Source organism: Ciconia boyciana, chromosome 7 (genome assembly GCF_034638445.1).
Source record: "Ciconia boyciana chromosome 7, ASM3463844v1, whole genome shotgun sequence".
NCBI lineage: Eukaryota > Metazoa > Chordata > Aves > Ciconiiformes > Ciconiidae > Ciconia > Ciconia boyciana.
Window position 1 is genome coordinate 32135605 of NC_132940.1, and position 21829 is coordinate 32157433.

Sequence of the window (21829 nt, forward strand, 5' to 3'; positions counted from 1 at the left end):
CTTCTGCTGGGCTTTGGTGTGTATTAATGAGTAACATGCTTCAAAGGCTGGCTCGTGAGCTCCTGTGCCGCTGCTTGGCACGGTGATGCTGCAGGTTCGCTCTGGCACCGTGCAGTACGAGCTGTATGTGCAAGGGAGGATGGAGAGAGGCTTGGTCCCTGGGCAGGGGTCTCACCCTGCACCATTCCTTTGGGAGGTTTCCTCCCCTTGGGAGGAGAGTTTCTGTCTGGTTTCCCTCCTTCTCTGGACGGTGCCTTGTTTTTCTGGGAGTGGGGGGCCTGGGAGCCACCTCCTTCGCCCCCAGTGCCCACGCTGGGTGCTGGGAGGCCCGTTCAGGCTTTGTCTCCACAGGTGATAGCTTAGTCCCCAGCCAGCTTTTTCTGCTCAGCTTCTTCAGCTGCGAGATGAAAAGTCAAAGACCTGTGTGCCCTGAGCAGTTAGGGTTCTCTGGTGCTTTTTTAAAAGCATCCAGGAGGCTGTTGTCATGGCAAAACTAAACCAAGAGAAGTGCCGAGAAGAAGGAGGGGGGAAAAAAAAAGGGTGTTGCATTTACCTTTCTTCTCTTCAGCATCTCTGCTCTGCTTTAAAGTCCTGCTGCTGCAAAGGTCTCGGTGTGCGGCAGTGCAGGGGTGCGGGAGAGCCCGGGCTGTGGGGGCTTGGGGAGGCCCCAGCCGCAGCAGGCAGGATAGAGAGGCTGCTGCGGCAAAGGCTGCTTCATGCTATTGAAAACTGGAAGTGACTCTGCTTGATTGGATTGATGCTGGATTTCCAGGGAGCTGGGCAGGGTCTCTGCACCCCGAGGTCCTCTGTCTTCACCCCAAGACCTTCCTGGGTTCCTTGGGTCTCAGGTTTGACTGTGCTTTTGCGTTTTGCAGTGGGCTCCCCCCGGAGCCCCGTGAACAAGACCACACTGACCCTCATCAGCGTGACGAGCTGTGTCATTAGCCTGGTGTGCTCCTCCCACATGAGCTGCCCCCTTGTTGTCAAGATCACCCTCCACGTCCCTGAGCACCTCATCGCTGATGGTGAGTGCCTTGCAGTCCTACCCACCCCATCCCGCCCCACTCTGCGAGCTGTAATGGAGGGGAGGAGGGAATGATGGAGAAGATAGACTCAGGATGGGTGCAGGACAGAAGGGACAGGCACGGGATGGAGGGTACCAGTGCAGGACAGAGGGGATGGGTGCAGGATGGAGAGGATGGGCACAGGACCAAGGCGGGCATTGTGGGATGGAGGGGACAGGCATGGGGTGGAGGGGACTGGTGTGGGACGGAGGTGGCCATTGTGGGGCAGAGGGGACAGGTGCAGGATGGAGGGGGCTGTCATGGGATGGAGAAGACAGGCATGGGACGGAGGGGGCCATCACAGGGCAGAGGGGATGGGCATGGGACAGATGAGTTCACTGTGGAATAGAAGGGGCTGTTGTGGGATAGAGGGCACTGTCTTGGGATGGAGGGAATGGGCAGGGGAGGGAGGAGTCCATCACGGGATGGAGGGGACCATCAGAGGATGGAGGGGATGGGCATGGAATGAAGGGGTCCATTATGGTATGGAGGAGACCATCATGGGATGGAGGGATCCATCACAGGATGGAAGGAACCATCACAGGATGGAGGGATCCGTTATGGGATGCAGGGGAACATCATGGGACGGAGGGGACAGCAGCGGGTTGCCACCACTGACTCCCCTCTCGGCGGCAGGGAGCCGGTTCATCCTGCTGGAGGGGAGCCAGCTGGATGCCAGCGACTGGCTGAACCCGGCACAGGTCGTCCTCTTCTCCCAGCAAAACTCCAGTGGCCCCTGGGCCCTGGACCTCTGTGCCCGGCGCCTCCTCGACCCCTGCGAGCACCAGTGCGACCCCGAGACTGGTAGGTGGTCAGGCGGCTGGGGTGGGTTTGGGAGCTCACGTCTGCCTGCTCAACCCGGCCTTGGTGGGAAAATGCTTTCTCTCCTTGTTCCACGTGGGAGCTCGGAGCTGCCGGGTGCCCCAGGTGGCTGCAGGCTGGGTTCAGCAGGGACGCACGTGGAAAGCCTTGTCCTCTCATGTCCCTCATGTCCCCCTCTGTCTCTGTAGGTGAGTGTCTCTGCTACGAAGGTTACATGAAGGACCCCATACATAAGCACCTCTGCATCCGGAATGAGTGGGGAACGAACCAGGGGTGAGTGCACCTACCGCAGCATGCCCAGGCTTGGACTGTCCTCGCAGAAGCTGCTCCTCAACAGCAGCATAGTAGGGCTGTGGCAAATCCTCTTGGGTGAAAGAGTTAGAGGCATCTTGGTGAATCGTAAGGTCAGCACGCAGCTGGGCTCTGCAGCAGGTCTGCGGGAGGCGAGGATTTCTCTTCTTTGAAATAATCAGAGATGATGTAGAAGAGGCCATTGTTCGGTTTCAGAGTAAACACCCCCTGGAGAGGATTGAGGCTGTGCCTCTTCCCCTTGCGGGCACTCTCCTTGGCATCCTGCGCTTCGTGGGGCTTTCAGTTTGGGTGCTGAGGAGGGCTGAGGTCAGGCTGCGGTCCCCAGCAGAGGAGGGATGCTGCAGGGTGGAGATGCCCCACTGAAAATTGGGCAAATTAGATGCTTTGATGCCACGGCCTAAGGGAACAAAGCAGTCACTGTCTGCTCCACAGCTTTACATCCCTGGAAGTGCAAAGGGAAATTTTTCTGATGTTTTGGCAGCAATTTGGTGGGGGATCCCAAACGTTACCATCTCTCTGTAACCCTCGGGGGATGTTCCATCTGGTCCTTAACACTCATGGGTCTCTGACATGCAGATGGGGACTTCCAGGGATGGCTGGAGGTAGTGTGCAGAAAGCCAAGACACCCCCAAAAGCAGAGGTCCCACATGCACTGGCACCTCCAACCCCCTTTTTCCTCCTCTCGTCTCATTGTGCTGCAGCTGGATCTGTGGCGGCAGCGGCCCCATGCATGGCAGGACGCCCTCTCTGAAGTCATTAGTCTTCACAGCGGGAAGAGAAAATCATCAAAGGCTGGGCTTGGCGGCACCCCCGCCGTGCCGCTGCGCCGGAGGATGGCAGCCACGGGGGGCTGCCCGCGCCAGCTGGCCCCGGCTGCGTCCCTTTGAACAGGGGTCCGGGGAGAGCACCGCTGCTCTGTCTCCAGCCCCCTCTCTGTTTTTTTACTTTTAAAAGCAATTTAGCAATTAAACTCAGTGCGGAGCACTGGCCGTGGGAGACGAGGGTGGCCGTTGTTGTGGGTGCCCTGAGCCATGCTCCTGAGACACGTGGCCTCGTGCTGGGGATGTGCTGAGTGTTGTGGTCAGGGTCCCCAAACCACTGCGAGTTACTGCTGCTGGGGTGGGAAAATATAGGCAGAAATACAGCTCCCTGCCCTTTTCGTCCCCAGGAGACAAGTGTTCGACAGGGATGTCCCCAGCTCCTCTGTGCCCATCTAATAAGAGGCATTGAGCAATGGGGAGTTGGGCATGGGAGGGGGTATTCCCCCTGCCAGGGACTTGCTTGTTTTGGGATGTGTTGGGTTTAGGAATGTCTCACAGTGGCTCGGAAAGAGCCCACAGCCACCCACAACCATACATGGCTTTGGTGCCAGCCTGTGCCTTGGTCAGAGCTACCAGCAGTGTGCTGGACCCACCACCTTGTAAAAAGCAAGAAGGCAAATGACTTTGTCCATTGGGGCAGGTAGTAAAAATGGATAAGCACAGGTGGAGAAGCATTTGCTTCCTTCCCCTCTGCTTTTCCTTCTCTCCTGGGCATGGGACTGCAGCTTCATACTTTTCCTCCCATGGACATTTCTCTTCTCTAGCTTCTTCCTGATCTAGCTACTCCATTGTCTAAAGGGGAAGTGGAGAAAAAGCTGCTTTCAGGTGAATTGGGAAAAAATATAGATGGTAACAAGCAGGACAGAAGCCAAGGACAGGAAGGACAAATCCATTCCTGCAGCCCTCTGGACCTGTTCACAGCTCCCGACCCAGCTTTAGTCTCAGCAATGCCAACCCGAAAGGTGCTCAGGACCCACTCTGTTCCTCCAGGGGATTTGGGGCCACTTTTAAGACCCAGCTCCATCCCGATGCCCCCATGGGAGCCTTCTCCATGCTCATGCTTGAGCCTCTGCCTTTCCTCCTGCAACAGTATACATACCTGGCCAGGATACATGTTGGGACTCTTCTTACATACCAAAGTTGGCTATGACAAATTATAAGTAGCATTTCCAATATACTCTTCTGTTTGGGGCAGAGAAACCTAGCAGATTTCTTTTTCTGCAAGGTGCAACACAGCCCTAGACCATGGTGGGGCCATCGAAGCCCTTCTCTGGGCTCTTGAGAAGGCCCCGATGCTGCAGTGTTGGAGCTTTTTCAGCACTGCCCTTTGAGAGCTCCTCTCTTGAGCTCTTTGAAACTGGGGTCATTTTGTGTTTCTTCCTTGAACTTGTCAGATTGTTGTTTCAGAAAATGGTAGCAGCTGAAACCACACTTAACCATCCCTGCCTGCAGCTTCCACTGTTTATAGGGGCTCTTGAAAGCGTGTCCACACTAAGCATCGTGATGCTGGGGCCAGCTTGGTGTTTAATGAGGATTTTTTCCTGCGCTGCAATCTGTTCCTGATGTCTAGGTGCTGCTTGGTGCAGCTCTGCCTGCTAGGGCTTGTGATGGTAGAGGTCTTTTCTACCTGTCCAAGGTGTCCCCTGTGAACCCTTAGCCTCCACAGAGGCCATCATGTCTGTGATGAACTCTTTTTGGCCCAGCAGAACCATCTTATCAGAGCCCATTTAACTGAATAATTTGTAACTTTAACCTGGTATTTATGTTTTTTGGGGTGGAGGTTGAGCTGCCAGGCTACACTGTCTTTCGTCGTGCTCATCAGCTCACTCTCAGCTCTAGCAACAGGTTGCCCACAGGCTCACCAGAGAGAGATGTCTGCAAATCCTCTACTCTCTCCCCTTGTCCCAGGGTGAGATCAACTGTGCCTGAATCATTTCTGACCGTTGTTTGTCTAATATGCTCCTGACCCCTCCAATATTGGAGTGATGTGCTATAGCTGTGCGTAGCACAAGCCAGGCGGCGAGTCAGTCCCTGGAGAAGCCATGTTGGCTCTTAGCAAAGGGGAGGTCAGCAAAGCAGGACCTGGGGGCTCTGCCAAATCCCTCAGCGTGCTTGGGAGCAATATGGTCTGGCTATGACCTCTTTTGTTTTCCTAGGGTGGCGTTGTTATCTGAAAACTCATTTCAACCCTTTGGTTTAGATAGGTTTGCCATTGGTTTGTTTTTATTTACAGTGATTACGGGTTGACTCGGTGTCTGTTCACTCAGCAGCATCTAATTTTGCTCATGAAGGCAAGCTCATCTTTGAACTTTATTGGTGATAGCAGCAAGGCTTTGTGTGTTGTGTGTATTTTGGGTACCATGCTGAGATCCATGCCGCCGCAGTACATCTTTTACCCAATGCACCCGGTTCCTAAATCTTCATCAGTTTTTCAAAAAATAAGACCTTTTTGATCATGGGTAGCAGATAGATACATTTGATCAGCTGCTTTTTTTGTGCTGCTCTTCAGCTGCTTTAAACAAATCTGGCTGGTGCTGTTTGTGTGTTCACAGTCTGTCTTCCTACTTTGATATGCATTGTTAATTAGCTGCTTTTCGGCTCTTACTCTAACATTTCCCGGGTAGGATTCCGTTTCCAGCAATCCAACCAACCCTGCCTCGTCTTTGCTCATCAAACCAAATTCCTGTGGTTACTTCATGGTGTGACTCGACCAAAAGTCAAATCATCTCTTTCTGCCTTTAGTTAATAAACTGTTACCTGCCCGCATTTGTACTTCTTCATCTCAGCCCTTAAATCTGTCATGCAATGGCCCGTGCCTTTCCCATCCCTATGTGCTGTTCTTGGCTGGGTGCCCTTTTCAGACACCCCGATGAGATTTAAGATGGTCTCCATTTAAGGGGTCTTTATCAACGTGCCCTTTCAACTTGTAATGGGCTTCACCACGGCATGGGGAGGTTTTAGGCCAGTTTAAGGCAATTTGGCAAACGCATCTGGCTGGGTGCTCCCATCCTCTGCTAGAAAGCAGTTAGCAAGCAGGGGCCACCCCAGCCCCCCTCTCATGCAGGGCAAGTTACCCCTTTCTCCACCCCGCAGCCTTGCAGCCATTTTTTTCCAGCACAAGACCCGAATTAGTGCAACAGCCCATGCCCTGCTCACCCACCTCCCCTCCCCATGGTGCCTCTTCTCTTCTGCACACAGTTATCCCCCTCCCTGGCTGTGCGCCTGCTCTTCCTGTCCCATCCCCATGCACCATCAACTCCCTACCCCAGAGGAGCCGGGGACACACTGAAGTGACAAGGACAGCCCTTTTCCTGCTTAAAGTCTTTTTTTTTTCTCTTTTTTTCCCACTCCTTTTTCTATCTTTTTTTTCTCCTCCGCCTCTCTCCATCCCCTGCTGTGTGCTTCGGCTTTGCGAGCTTGAAGGATGGCCAGATAAAAAGCTCCTCTTTCTTTCAGATCCTTTCACCAAACCACCAATCCGCCTCCTCCTCCCGCCCCATTCTCCTCGCAGATTTACGGGCAGCCCAGGGAGACAGTGCCGGCATTAGCATTTTTAATAAAGAGCTGCTTGGAAGGGATGGCAGGGGTTGGGGAGGTGAGAAGGGGAGAGACATCGGCAGCTGAAGCCTGAGCAAAGCAAAGCGAAGTCAGGGAGGAGCCAGGATGGGCATCGCCAGTGGGAGAAGTCAGCAGCTCGGTGCTCGTGCCACATCTGCTCTCTGCTCACCCCCCATCAGGGTGGTGTTGGGTCTTCATGGGTCCCCACTTTGGTCATCGTGGGGAGTGGGTCCTGGGGCTGCAGGAGGGGTGTGGGCACTGCGGGGATGCTTCTGGGCTGCTCGCCCTGGGCTTGAACTCCTGAGCTGCCAGCGAAGGGATGCGGTGAGTGCCTTGGCCCACGCCGCTTGCTTCCAGCACGCACTTGGAGCAGGTGCTTTGCTGCCACGACAGGGTTCGGCACGGCTGTCCTCATGCTGCTCACTGGGTGGAAACCCCCAGGAGCACTGGGGGTCGGGGAACCAGACATGAAGTCACCTATTTCGGTACGTAACAGCTGACCACCTTCTCGTCCAGTGGCATTTCAGGCACGCTCACATGCAGCGACTTCTCAGTGCCCTCCGCAAAGCCCCTCTCCTGCAGCCCCTCCGACCTCTCTGCCAGCTCCCCTCAAGCAGCTGCTCCAGGTTAGCTCATCGTGGCTGCATGCTGCGGGCACTGGCCTTTGATTCCTTATACCAGCCATCTTGTCTAGAAGAGCCTTGCAGGGAGCAAGGACTGGCAGGAGCACGGTTCTTGATGCTGGAAGTCAGTCTGGCTTAATCCCCTTGGGGCTGCAATTCGAGCATGGCCAGAGTCCTGTTGAAGTGAGTCAGAGCATCACCAGCAGCACCAGGTCCAGAGGGCTTAGCTAGTATTTCGGGGGCTTCCACTCAAGCCCAGATCTGGAGCAAAGCATAGTTGATGGTCCAGCTGGAAAAAGCAAAGAGACCTGAAGATCGTCCTGGGGATGCACTGGCAGCGCTTTGGCCATGGGAACTTGCTGACTGCGTGTGGGGAGTTTGCTGGTTCTCAGCTGCCCTGGTGATGCCCCGTTTTGTTGTTTCAGATGCCTACCTGAGTGCCAAGGCTTGCAGGGAGTCAAGAGCTGTCATTTCTGGCCCATTTAATACAACTTGATCAGGTGCAGAGCTGCTTCTGATCAATCCTGCTTTCCTTTGAGAGCTCTGAAGACCATGCAACCAAAATACCTGCCAAGAGCAACAAAAAACAGAGCAGCGAGGCGCCTCCAGTGATCACAGAAAGTGGGGAGGGAGACAACCGCAGGGGCACACGCTTGTGTGCATGGGAAAGGAAGGAGGAGGTGAAACAACGGCAGAGGCATAGGGGGCAAAAGGCAGTGATGGAGGAGGTGAGGTGTGTGCCTGGGGGATGAGATCTCGCCCCGTCCTCTGCAGCAGAAGGCACGAGTCAGCAGGGGTGTGTGGGTGGAAATGTCGACGCTGAGCTCCTGGAGAGCTTCCTCGGAGATGAGGATGGATAAGTGCCTCTTGTTGAGCTGGAGGTCTTGTATGCAGATCGTCCCAGGGCTTCCCTGCAGAAGGTACTGCGTCCTTGCAGACTCAATGGTGCCTGGCAGCATTGGTTGTCCCCTGCCACATAGGCACATAGCTAAAGGCTGAACCTTCCTTTTAACAGGCCTTTTTTGGCCCCAAGTAGAGGCAAAGTAAGGCAGGCTGGGGAGATGCCACACTGTCCCTTCCTGGAGCATGGAAACCTCTTCTCCGGCTCAAAGTCCTCATCACATGAATTTTGGCCACAGTTGGAAATTGCACCCTGGGTGGATGCAACCTGGCCTGGGCACTGATTTCCATCTCACAGGCAGGTCCAAGCCCACTGGCTGCCTGTCCCAGATGTGTCGGCATCCATGGGCTGCCAGATGTGCCATCTGGCAGAGGTCTGGCAGCCACTGCGCCTCCACAGCACCTGCTCCGGGGCTGAGCTCCACTGCAAGCCAAGAGCGGCTCTTCACAACTGCTTTTCCACCCGAGTCGATGGGGAACAATACCTTGCCTCTGCTTTTGTTCCCTGCCCGGCGTGCTCCTGAGAAGCAAGAATAAAACCCATCTGCGGGAGTGCTGGAAGGCGGAGGCGTGAAGCATTGAAGGCGTTGGCGAGACACAAGGAGCACATCTCTTTCTGGACGAAGCTGACCTCATTCAGGGCAATCCAATCTGTGGGCTGAATGTAATCCCCTGCTCCCAGCCGGCCGGATGGGAAAGTGGCATTGTATCCCAGCGAGGAAATGAGACAGTGCGCTGTAATCCTGCAATCAGGATTTATTTTTTTTTTTTTTTTTGTCCTTGCTGAAATAACTTCAGATTAGAAATTAAAGTGCTTGTGCAGGAGAGCTGTAATTGCCTCTGGAGGAAATCCCTGGGCTTGTTGGCAGCACTCAATGCTCTCACCCTGAATTTTAACAGCAGAGATATGACGGGATGGAAAATCTCTTTCTTTCCCCAGCTCTGAGCTCCTGCAAAGGGGATTTGGAGCTTTAGGGTTTGGGAGCGGAGTTCATGTTGCCTGATTCAAAGCCCACCGTGGTCGGGTCTCTGTGCTTCCCCTTGCTCTGACTTGTCAGCCTCGATCTGCAAGTGATGCTCTGCCAGTGGGGCCATGCTGTGGGGAATGCATGTCCCGAGGTGTCCCACCAAAGGGCACTGGCCACCGAGTTGCGGTTGCACATCACCCTGTGCTATCTACAGCAGCAGGGATGGAGGAGATGGGGCCATCAGCTCTCCAGCCTCCTGCTTGGCTCCAAACTTCCAGCTTGTCTTCCAGACCCCTTTGCAAAGTCCCGTGGAGGCTGAGGCTTCCTCAGTTCCCCTCCTGAAGCAATGAAGCCCAAGGGGAATAAGGCAGGTGGTGAAGCTGCGGTCCCGGACCTGACGTGCTCCCTTGCAAAAGCCTCACAGAAAGATGGTTCAGCTGCTTTTGGGGGGTTTTTTTTTGCAGTTCGATGGCTGTGATGCAAATCCCTAAAATGGGAGCCTGGCAGGTGGTACCCGAGCATGCAGACGTGTGAGGCTCACAGATGCCAGGCAGGCAGGGGGGATGGGAGCGTGCTGTACCCCAAAATGGATATCCCAAAGGATACGATATGCCACCGACCTGTTGGCGGATTGGGGCTGGGGTAAGGAGCTGGTGTAGGAACCCCAGAATTAAGGTCTTGGATGTGGGGCTATTTTATCACCTTGTCCTGGCTTGGTTTGAGCTGACTCATCCCAGGACTCCTCTGCACAAGACCTAGGGGCTAAGTGGGGGAAGCGTTTTGGGCTGTGAGGGGCAGTGGGGGCATGATGCTGGCGTGATGCTCCTGGGTTTCTCTTCCAGGCCTTGGCCGTACACCATCTTCCAGCGCGGCTTTGACTTGGTGCTGGGCGAGCAGCCATCCGACAAGATTTTTCGGTAAGCGGTAAAGGCAACCTGGTCAGCACATTTTGGGGCTCAAAAATATGGCTCAGGGCATATGGACAGGCTGGTCCCTCAGCTGGCAGGGCTGAGCACGGCTGTCCTGTGCCACTTCGTGGGGACATGCAAGCATGGCTGGGAAGGTCCAACCACAGTTGCCATGTGGGCTGCTGGATGCCCAGCAGCCAGTTCCTCCTCTCCATCCATGATGAGAGTGAAGTTTAGGCTCTGAAGGAGGATTTCTACTGAAAAGAGAAGTGTCTTTTTTTTTTTTTTTAATTACCTAAATTACATGTGCTTTTTCGGGTCATTTGGGTGCATTTGGAGGAGCCACCCCACTTTACCCTGCCCGTCTGCCTTTGCTCTGGCTGGCATCCCTGCAGGGCAGGGGGGAGGTTCAAGGGCTTGGTTTTGGGTAGAGGCAGCCCTCTGGGCTCAGCGTTTCCCTCCATGCCAGCCTTTGCTGCTCTCCCTGGCAGGTTCACCTACACCCTGGGGGAAGGCATGTGGCTGCCGCTGAGCAAGAGCTTCGTCATCCCACCGGCTGAGCTGGCCATCAACCCCTCGGCCAAGTGCAAGACCGATATGACGGTGATGGAGGACGCGGTGGAGGTCAGGTAGGTGCAACGGTGTGGCTAGGGCGTTTAGGAGGCGTTTCAGCAAATAAACTGGCAGTGCATTCCTGGGGCGAGAGAACCAACCCAAAGCACGTAGGGGTTGATGAGAGCTGGGACCCCCGCCCCACATTTTGCAGGTGGAGATTAGTATGTCCATTAACCTGCCCCTCTTTAGTGCCTGCAAAGCTGAGCCTTCAGAAGTAGCTCTCATCATCTCAGTAGCTCCTGCATCCCTCTAAAAGCTTGTCTGCCATTCAGTTCGTTGTCAGCCCAACAGAAACCTGAGCTCCAGAAAAACCCACACAGCAGCTGCGGTCATGCACACGTTCACAACGTCTCGTCGGAGCAGTGACACACCTCCTCCTCTTCCTCCTTGCAGGGAAGAGCTGATGACCTCCTCCTCCTTTGACAGCCTGGAGGTCCTCCTTGACTCCTTCGGCCCCGTCCGTGACTGCTCCCGGGACAACGGGGGCTGCAGCAAGAACTTCCGCTGCATATCGGACCGCAAGCTGGACTCGACGGGCTGCGTGGTGCGTGGCCCCCCAGGAACCTGCAAATCTCCTTCGGTGTGAGCAAGGAGGGGGAGGGCAGAAGGGGAAGGGCTGCATCCTTCCTCCCTTCCCATTGACTCGGGATGGATATTTTGGGGTTGGTTTTGCAGTGAGAAGAGGTGGTATTGGGCTGCCATCTCCTCTGTCCCTGCCCTTGCTGCACACATGCACAAGGGAGTGAGAGCCCATCCGCTTGCTGGCTCTCTGGGAGGTCTCAGATCCCTCACACGTGTCCCCTGTCACCGCTGCAGCTGCTTTGCTGTGCAGGGAAAGCATGTGCCCCGAAACGGAGGGTTTTGTGGGGCTGGGGTGTCCTGCTGCAATGCTACCAGAGCTGGACATTGGGGTGGGGAGGCTGTGAGCATAGGGCAGACAGTGGGTTTGGAAAGGGCAGCATTGCTTTGGCGGTCACCGGAGCTAGGTGCTGGTGAGCAGGGTTGATGCCAGCACATTACCTTCATGGCGGGTGGCCTGGGGGGCTCCCACCCCAGGGACTGCACTTCCCAGGGCTGCAAAGAGGCTTCGGTGCAGGAGGAATATCTGCAGCCGTGGGCGGTGTTGCTGCCATCCGTCCCACAGCCCCTGAGCATCACTCAGGCTGCGATTTCCAATGGAGAGCAGTGCCAGAGCCCTCCCCTCTGCCTCAGTCCCGTGGCCAGATTTCTTCCTCAGTGGCTTCACCTCTCACTTCCCCTACCCCTGCCAGTGCCCGACAGGACTGAGCCCCATGAAGGATGGCACAGGCTGCTACGACCGTCATGTCGGCGTGGACTGCTCGGATGGCTTCAACGGGGGCTGCGAGCAGCTGTGCCTGCAGCAGATGGTCCCCCTGCCTGAGGAGCCTCTGCTCTACAACATCCTCATGTTCTGCGGGTGAGCGACCCATCACTGCCCTGGCCACAGGGACACCTCCGAGGTGCTGCTGTACCTTGCCGCTGCTGCCCTGAGCTTGTAGGGTTAGGAGGGAGGGTCTTCTCTGTTCCCAGTGTCCCTGTTGGGGTGGCCTAGTGGCCCCAGTTCCCACCGGTGGGGGCTGCAGCTGATGGTGGATCCTGTGCTGGCTTCCCAGGTGCATCGAGGACTACAAGCTGGGCATGGACGGGCGGTCATGCCAGCTCATTTCCGAGTCGTGCCCTGAGGTGGGGGACTGCGGTGAGCCCCGCGAGCTGCCCATGAACCAGACGCTCTTTGGGGAGATCTTCTATGGCTACAACAACCACTCCAAGGAGGTGGCCGCGGGGCAGGTGCTCAAAGGGACGTTCAGGTGAGCTGGGGACATGGGGAGGTAACCCCAGCAGGGTCAGACCTTGCCATCCTCTCCAAGAAGAAGGCATGGGAAGTAGCCTGGGGCTGGACCTTTGCAGACTGCCTGGTCCATCCACATCTAGCCAAGCTTTACAGGAGACAGAGGGGCTGGTGGGGAGGGCACATCTGAAGCTTTCCATCAAGAGTAGACACCTTCGTAACCTGTGCCCAAAGGAAAGGCTTGGCGCTAGGCGGCTTTTTGGGATGTGTCACTGGCTGGTGGGGATGATCCCAGGCAGTTCCCCTGTCCTCCAGCCCTGCTCTCCTCTCTGCAATTAACTTCCAGGCAGAACAACTTTGCCCGGGGCCTGGAGCAGCAGCTGCCGGATGGGCTGGTGGTGGCCACGGTGCCCCTGGAGAACCAGTGCCAAGAGGAGCTCTCCGACCCCACACCTGACCCCGAGTTCCTCACCGGTGAGTGAGTCCAGATGGACCCACGCATCTCCCAATGGGGCAGCTGCCAGCGTGCCCAGCTTCGGCACCTAACCCTCCCAGGGGATATATCCACCGTGGGATATATCTAGTCTGACTTTAGCAACCCACGCTCACCTGCAGCAGGAGCAGCGGTAAGAAGGCATTAAAAATGAAGGAGAGGGAGAGGCTGTAAATTAATTGTGTGGTGTAGAAGCTCAAGCGTCCATTGGATATTTGGGGTATTTGCAAAAAGGATCTTTTTTTTTTTCAAGGCAAAAAAGTTTTCCAAATACCTTTCATTTGATTTCCAAACCAGAAACCCTTTGCTGGTGTAACAAAGCATTCAAAACCTGCTGCAACCAAACCAAAATGTTTCAGTTTGTCCTGCCAGAACATTGTGGGCCATGAGTGATAGGGTTATCATGGATTCCTAGCCAACCTTCAAGGATTTACCTTTCTTCCACCAAGTTGCCAGCACCCCTAAATAATTGCCTTTGTTTCCTTGGTGCTTGTTGCTGTTGGCTGAAATGGCCAAGGACACCGGGCAGCTACTATATGAGGGATGTGGATAGTAAGGTGTTTTGGAAGGCGTCTGCAGGGTGATCTCATATGAGACCTTGTGCATTCGCTTCTTTTGGCAGAGCTCCCAGGAGGGTTTTGGGGAGCAGCCGTGGGCTGCACCCAGGGTCCGATGGGTGCTGGTTGCCCCGACAGGGTGCATGGCAATGTAGGTGTGTGTGCAGGCAGATGCAGGCAGGGAGGAGGGTGCCGGTGGGTCCCCGCAAGGCTGAGCTACCCCAAGAGAGCCTCAGCATCATGGCAGGGTTGGTGGGACTGGGACTCTGCTGTCAATTATGCTGGGGAGGCAGAAGCCAGTAAATTATCCTATTCATTTCCCACTGCTCTGCTAGCTCTTTGTGGCTGATTAAGGCAAAAAAAAAAAAAAAAGGAAAAGTAAAATCTTCTCTGCTTGTCAGTAAGCAGATCTGGATATTGCTGTGAATACAGGAGAGGCAGAGCTGCTGAGTAAGGAAGGGCTGTTTTTGCATAAACACTTTTCAGGGAAGAGCAAGGCTTTGAAGCTGTTGGTAGCAGCCAGCACTGAAGGGAGAGGCACTGGAAGGCAAAGAATCTTATCCTCTGCCTTCATTTCTTGTTACCGAGCGGGGAATGCCTGTTGTTATCCTCCTGAACTCCTGCTGTGTGGCTGTTTAGCAGCAGAGTTTGCCGCTTCACTGCTGAGAAGAGGCATGCTGTGTTGGCTATATGGCAGCGGAGCTGTGAGAGAGGAGGTGGCCATGCCCCAACATCTTGCTGCGACACACCATGGGATGCTCTGGTCACCAAAATCAGAGCCATGAGCACCCTTCAGTTGACTTTCTGGGGCTTTGTCCAGGCTCGGTGGCCTCTCTGTCCCTCTGCTCTTGGAAGCTGAGCTGCTACATGCTTTGGCTCATGCCTTGGGCAGGACAAAGTGGCTGCCCAAACCTGGTCTCCATGAATTTCTGGCTCCTGTAATGCACAGTTAAATAGCTGGAGAACGGGATGTCTTTGCCTGAAGAAGGAGAAACCCCAGGTCCTGCTCAGCTCCAGCGTTGCCATAATGTCCTGAGGGAGTGGGAGCATCAGCAGGCATGTGGTTTCCCCTGTACACTTGTGTCCAGCTCGACTTAGTCCTGGCCAAAGGGGACCCTAGGGCCTCTCGGTTGGCTGCATCCAGGCATACATGGTGTGAAGGTGACCATTCCTAGGCCTGCAAACAGCTCATTAAAAAGCACAACTCTCATTAGTGAAATAATTAGCACACCTGGGCATGTCTTGGGAGCGGGTGCTAGGAAGGATGCAGAAGGAGGCTTGTTATCTTCCAATGCAGAGCCCCGGATGGCAGAATGAAACGAGCCCACGTGTTTTCCTTCAAAGCCATGATTTTAATTGCCAGTGAGCAGCTGACCCTCAGCTCTGAATGCCTTGCCACCTCCCTGGGGGGATGTGGTGTGTGCACAGTCCTTTCCCCCAGCTTCTTCCCACCCTGCTGGCTGCGTTGCCCCAGGCACGGCATGAGGGGCTGCAGCCACTCCCGCGGCGAGGCATCCCTAGGCAGTGGGGCTGAGCCCCCATGTCCTTTCTCCGGCAGGGATGGTGAACTTCAGCGAGGTGTCCGGGTACCCCCTCTTGCAGCACTGGAAGGTGCAGTCTGTTATGTACCACGTCCGGCTCAACCAGCTGACCATCTCCCAGTGTAAGTGTGTGGGGCTGGGGGGAAGAAGGGAAAAAGGGGTGGCAAGAGGACACACAGCCACCTTCTGGCAGGTGATGTGGTCAGAGGCTGGTTGCCCATTGCAAGCATGTTGGAGGCATGGCAAGGGCTCGGGATTTGAGCATCTTCTCCTGTCTCCTCCCCAGCCTTCAGCAACGCACTCCACTCTCTGGATGGGGCCACCTCCCGTGGAGATTTCGTGGCATTGCTGGACCAGTTTGGCAACCACTACATCCAAGAGGCAGTGTACGGCTTTGAGGAGTCCTGCTCCATCTGGTATCCCAACAGGCAGGTCCAGCGGCAGCTCTGGCTGGAGTATGAGGACATCAGCAAAGGTAGGAGTCCTACTTGTCCCCAGGAAGGGTCCCCAAAGCCACCCCATGGGAGTGGGAAGCTGGGTTTGCTTTCGGCATAGCAGACAAAGTGCTCAGTCCATGTTAGGACTGCATCCCATCTCATCCTCTTACTTACAACCCACTCTCGCACCCTTTGAAGCTGGCCGAAGGACTCCCGTGGACTGCAGCCGGTGTTAGTCCAGGCCAGAAAGGAAGATAAATACCCACATCCCCAGGGAAATGAAAGACGAATGCACTAATCCCACCAAACCATCCTGCCTGATTCTGGACTTAACTGTTATTTGTCTTTAATCCTGTTCCTTCCTTCCTTTTGTCTCTGCCGTATCTGCTCTCTTCCACTTGCATCCCGCGGCCAGACTTTTCTCCCTCTAATGTGCTTTCTTCTCCCAGGCTGTCAGCACTGTGCTTTTAATGTCTGGAGCCCAGTTATGAACTGGGAGGTTCACCATGGTACAGAGGGCATCCAGCACTGCTGCATCCCCTCCGGAGCCCTCACTGCAGCGAGGTGCGACAGCTTCCCCATGGAAGGGGTTTTGCAGGTGGGCGATGGCTGGTTTGGATATGAGCTTTCCAAAAGCAGAGGGAGCCTAACACCTGCCTGCTGCTGGCTGTCACCAGGACCACAGCATTTCTTGTGCTGGCCTTTGCAAAGCTGCCTGCAGGCGTTTTTCTGCCTGTGCTGGGGACATTGGGTTGCACCACCCAGACAGCAGGCAATAGCCAGCTCCCAAGTCCAGACACAGGGGAAAAGCTGCTGCTTTTCAGGTGACCTTGGTTTGCTGCCCCCTGCCCAGAAGGTCCTGGGTGCAGGCAGCATGAACTTGGAGCTCACAGGCACCATGACCGCTGCATCGTTTCCATCATGAAGCTTCATAATTCTCAGTATTGGCACCAGGCTACAGTGCTGCTCTTGCTGTGCTCTGGCCGCAGAGACATTTGTTTTCTCTCCAGGGCTCTTGTGTGGGAAAGACTTCTTTCTGAGTCTGAGTCTGGATCCTGCGGGCTCAGACCTCCTGGAGCCTGGACTTCTTCCCAAGCCCACCTGTGAGAGTACAGACCCATTCCTGTTTTGCTGTGGGCTGTCTCCAGATGTAGCATCTTTTGATTGCAAGTACTTTTTTTTCTCCTGCAATTTCCTCCTCTTTGATTTTCCTGCTTGGAGGCTTTTCAGGTCTTGCAGTCTCTTTCCACCCACAATATCACATTTTGGTTTCACTCTGGCACCTGCCACTTTCTCTCCTTTGCTTTTTGTTTGCAAACGTCAGGAGCTGGATATCGATTGAGAAATTGCAAGAGACAAATCATTCCCTGGCTCCTCTGCTTTCCCTCGGCACCTGCTAAGCTGCAATTCACAGCCAGCCCAAAGCGATCCATTTCCAGCTTGCTGGGGGAGCGGAGCAATGCTCTTGTACCCCGGGTTTTGTTTAACAGCCTTGTTTTCTTTGCGGGAGTCTCGAGGACAGGCTAGCACTGGCCCATTTCTCAGCAAACCCTTGCAATAGGAAGATCTTCCCATTGAGCCATGGACGTGCTCTCCGGTGGCTTCCTGCAGCAGCAAGCCCGTACCAAGACGCTGCTGGCAATGCCCTGAGCCTGCCCCAGGGGCGAGGCTTTGCCTGGGCATCCTTTGGCTTCCTCTGACCCCAACAACCATCATCAGTGGTCCCTCTGGGCCCCTCTTTCTTCGGTGTAGAGCCAGGGACATCCTTTGGCAGGGATTTTGGGTGAAAATCGCCGTTCCCCTGCATGGCAAGGCTTGCAGCGGTGGGGCAATGCTAGCCAGGGCACAGCAGTGATGGGCAGATCCTACCTTTTGACTGCCAGGACTTTTCCCCTTGTGTCAAGATATTTCCTGCTATGGGAGCGCTGGAGAAAAGCCCACCAAGTGCAGGGCCTGGCTCACTGCCCCATGCAGCGGTGGCACCCAGTGTCAGGCACCTTTGCACGGAGCTGGGAAAAGCGCAGACCGTGGCGATGCTTTCCTGCTGCAAAACTTTTTTCCGAGCCTGTTGGGTTGCAGGGTTGCCTGAGGGTTGGCAGATATTCCCCCGTGTGCACAGGGCAGAGGGTAAACAAGCCTTCAGTCTCTTCACAGTCTGGCTGGGGGGGTCTGTGGTTCTGATGAACGTATCTGCCTCCATCTCACCATTTCTTTTCTTCGTGATCGTGCTTTGTAAGCTAAGCCCTTAGGGAGAGACCCTATTTCATTGCCCAGTTGCAACTTTGCCCACCTCCATCATGGCCCATGACAGTGCGAAGAGACAGGAGGAGCCAGGCTTGAGCCAGCTCCCCATGTCCCTTCCACTGAGTGGGGACCGAGTGCAGAAGGGGTGGAGGGGCTGGAGAGGGGTTTGGTGGCTTTGTAGCCATCTCGGGAGCTTTCTGGGCATCGTGAGGCACTGGCAAGTCTTTCCTGCTCATTCTGAGCTCTTCAGTGCTGCTGGCTGCAGACCTTTGTGTGGGGGGTACTGAGTCAGCATCATTGCTATGCTCCCTGGTCTGACACTCATCCTCTCTGGTCTCCAACATGCTCTGTCACATCAGCTTTGATGGGGGCCCTTGGGAACCGAGGGAGTCGAGTGAAGAAATCAGCTGTTGGGTCAGGAGGGCTTTTGCAGCAGAGTGGTTTGGCAGGGGGCTTTGGCGGGGCGTCAGCGTGGGCTGAAGGTGCCCATGCAGGTCCTTCATGAGTCTCCAGCCACATGAAGGAGGCTCCCTCTCGTGGGGACCTGCTGCAAGTGTGGTCTGTCCCAGTGCCGGGCAAAGGGCTGGGGCTGGGGAAACTGAGGCATGGGGAGACAAAAGGATCTGCGATGGTAGAGACCGGGGTGGACTTTTCAGTCCTGATTCATCCTCTGAAGACCAGTGAGCATTTCATCCCTACAGATCAAACGGGGAGCTCTTAAGGATACCAGGGCATCTCTGGGCAGCGCTGCCTCTCTCCTGGGTGGAAGGCAGGGCTCTAGCCCGCTCGCATCCCCTTATCGATGGCTTGAAGCCCACCCTGGTGCCCCTCTTTTCCCTATTCCTCAGGCAACTCCCCCTCAGATGAATCGGAGGAGCGTGAGCGGGACCCCAAGGTGCTCACCTTCCCCGAGTACATTGCCAGCCTCTCCGAGTCGGGCACCAAGCGCATGGCGGCCGGCGTGCGGATGGAGTGCCAGAGCCGCGGCCGCTGCCCCTCCTCCTGCCCGCTCTGCCACGTCACCTCCAGTCCTGATGTGCCAGCCGAGCCCATCCTGCTGGAGGTCACCAAAGCAGCCCCCATCTACGAGCTGGTCACCAACAACCAGACCCAGAGGGTGAGGAGCCACTGGCTGGGGGTGGTGGGGTGGGCATGGGGGGGTGGAAGGACAGCATTGGGGTGGTCTTTGCAGGCAGCTTGCCCTGGTAGCATCATGTCAACCTGTGGCAGCCCTTGCCCATTGGCCAGCCCTGCTCTCCAGAGTGGATGGACCATGCTGAACCCACCGGGAGATGGATGAGCACTGACTTGAGTGGTGGTGGGATGGGAGCTCACCTGCCCAGTACTCACCTCCTTCTCTCTCCCAGCTCTTGCAGGAGGCCACCATGAGCTCGCTGTGGTGCTCGGGCAGCGGGGATGTCATCGAGGACTGGTGCCGCTGCGACTCAAGTGCCTTTGGGGCTGATGGGCTGCCCACCTGCGCACCTCTCCCACACCCCATGTAAGTCTCCATGCATGCCCAGCCTGGCTTCTTGGTGTGATGGGTCTGGGAGGAGGCGGTGATGGCCAGCAGCATGGTGGCAGGAGGTGGTGGCGCTGGGGTGGCTTTATGGGACAGGTTTGCAAGAGGATGGGGGACCTGAAAATCAGGCAGAGGGTGCAGGGATGCAGTGTCTTTTCTAAATTCAGCTGAGGACTGGGGAGCGGGTTTTGGATCCATCTTGGCAGAGCAACCCCAGGGAAGCAGCCCTTTGGACCAGCATGCCCAGAGCCAGGAGGGGTAGGAAAGGGGAAGTCACTTCTCTCCTGAGGTTGCTATCTCCCATGGGTTTAACGGCTTTGAAGCCCTTTTGCTGTGAGAGTAATGCAAAACCAGTCCTACATACTACCTTACAGAAACCAACTAATTTCAGGTGCATTTGCATGTGGTCCACACAGCAGAGCGAGTGGCACTAGCAAACACACTCGTGCTGCCTTTTGCACTAGCCTTGGGGACTGGCTGGAGAGTCAGTCCTCAGCATCTCTCCCATACTGTGTGCCTCAGCCTGGCAATTTTGCTGCCTTTTTAAGGCACAAAGGAGGAGCAAGGCGGTGATAGACATGGGTGAGGGTGAGCATGGGTCGGTGGTGGGGATGGCTGGCAGACCTTGCCTTCCTGAGATGCTGACCGGCCAGCATTGCCCCCCAGCCTGCGGCTCTCCACCGTTCACGAGCCCAGCAGCACACTGGTGGTGCTGGAGTGGGGGCATTCGGAGCCCCCCATCGGGGTGCAGATTGTTGACTACCTCCTCCGTCAAGAGAAAGTCACCGACAGAATGGACCACTCCAAGGTGGAGACAGGTGAGTGGGGACTCCACTGGTTCTCTCTGGGGAGGGTGGGATGGAGATGTTGGAGGAGAGCCTCTGTCTCCCTCTTTGCAAGGGGATGCTGCAACATATCCAGTATCCTGTGGAAGAGCAAGCAGCCCCTCTCTTGCCCACCATGCTGCAGAAGTGGCAGCTCCACGCCACTTCTGCAAAAGTGCTGGAAAAGCAATGGGTCCATCTCTGCACCAACCTCATGCATGAGCCTCAGCACCAGGCAGTGTGGTAGCGGGCACAGACCTCAGCAGCTCTCCACAGCCCTGGGGACAACTGTGTCATCACCCGTGCCACGTCCTCCCCTCTCTCCCTAGAGACGGTGCTGAGCTTCGTGGATGACATAATCTCTGGCGCCAAGTCACCCTGTGCCATGCCAGCCCAAGTGCCCGACAGGCTCTCCTCCACCATCTCCCTCATCGTTCGCTGCCTGGAGCCTGACACCACCTACATGTGAGTCACGTCCCCTGCCTGGTGCTGCCTGTGTTTGCATGAGGTCTTGGGAGTCCAGAGCTTCACCCTTTTCCTTCTTGGCCAGGTTCACGCTCTGGGGAGTCGATAACACAGGAAGACGCTCCAGGTCCAGTGATGTGACGGTCAAGACCCCCTGCCCTGTGGTAGATGATGTGAAAGCTCAAGGTGAGATGGAGGGAGCTGCTGGACTGTGATGCTTAGGACAAGCAACAGGGAGTTCCCCCTTCCAGTATGTCCCTGCACACGTCTCGTGTCCTGGCTGTAGCATGTCCTTCACCCATGGCGACCCAGGTGCTGCCAGTGGTGTTGAGGGTTGGTGTGGAGGGTGGCAGGAGGCACACATCCTCTCCACAAACCAATGCAGAGGCACTCTATGCTGGTGGAGGTGTGGGAGGATATGTGGAGGGGCAGGCATTCAGGACATGCCGAAATAGCCAAGAAGACCTGCCTGTCCTGCCCAGAAAGCTACTGGTAGTGTAGGTGGTGGCTGTGCTCAAGCAATTCCAGTTGTGTGCCTTCTCATAAATAAATGGTATTTCACTAACAGTACATGATGACACCACCCTTTTCTTTTCCTAATTGGACCAAACTATGGGAACCTAACCTGGATTGAGTCCTCTGAATGCCATCTACTCTGTTGCTCCTCCACTGGGACCTTGTCTTGATATGATGTAAATCATACCTCAGGAGACAAATCTTGGCTCTGGTCTCGGTTTCCCTAGAGCTGAGCTTTAGGCTGGTGGGCTTTGTTCATGCCTTTCCTTGCACCCCACTGAATACCCCCTGTCCTTCTGCCCAGAAATAGCAGACAAGATCTACAACCTCTTCAATGGCTACACCAGCGGCAAGGAGCAGCAAACAGCCTACAACACTCTGCTGGACCTGGGTTCCCCCAGCCTGCACAGAGTCCTTTACCACTACAACCAGCACTATGAGAGCTTTGGGGAGTTCACCTGGCGCTGTGAAGATGAACTGGGCCCCAGGTAGGCTCAGGAGCTGGGTTGCCTAGGCAGGCAGGCCTGCCCACCAACAGGCTTATCTCTTGTAGATGTTGGTCACCAGGAAGGTGGCTCTGGCAAATCTCATGAATTGGTTTGATAATAGAGCTTAGAGTCTCACAGTGGGGTTCCTGTCTGGCTGGATGCTGTGCATATGTTTGGGGTCCAGCCATCTCCCTTGAAGGAACATAAACATAGGACAAGGTGGAAGATGGTAGACTATTGTCAATCCATCATCCTTGTCCATCCCACCAGCCCTATACTGTCTCTGGAGTTTTGCCTAGTCCATTCATGCTATTCAGGGTGGGAAGGGGATGGGATTCTCT

At 55.5% G+C, this 21829-nt stretch overlaps 1 protein-coding gene across 1 annotated transcript in view; it reads left to right on the plus strand.

Annotated features, from left to right (window-relative positions):
* Positions 1–21492, plus strand: part of ASTN1 (astrotactin 1) — a 47974-nt gene extending 26482 nt beyond the window's left edge. The window contains exons 6-22 of the mRNA XM_072867147.1: positions 876–1025; positions 1701–1868; positions 2075–2159; positions 9911–9985; positions 10468–10605; positions 10985–11135; positions 11863–12029; positions 12226–12420; positions 12748–12875; positions 15010–15114; positions 15279–15467; positions 18522–18790; positions 19041–19174; positions 19862–20013; positions 20349–20484; positions 20570–20670; positions 21305–21492. Of these exons, the coding sequence (XP_072723248.1) occupies positions 876–1025; positions 1701–1868; positions 2075–2159; positions 9911–9985; positions 10468–10605; positions 10985–11135; positions 11863–12029; positions 12226–12420; positions 12748–12875; positions 15010–15114; positions 15279–15467; positions 18522–18790; positions 19041–19174; positions 19862–20013; positions 20349–20484; positions 20570–20670; positions 21305–21492 (2531 nt within the window). The remainder of the gene's footprint in view (positions 1–875; positions 1026–1700; positions 1869–2074; positions 2160–9910; positions 9986–10467; positions 10606–10984; positions 11136–11862; positions 12030–12225; positions 12421–12747; positions 12876–15009; positions 15115–15278; positions 15468–18521; positions 18791–19040; positions 19175–19861; positions 20014–20348; positions 20485–20569; positions 20671–21304) is intronic.
* Positions 21493–21829: the final 337 nt, after the last annotated feature.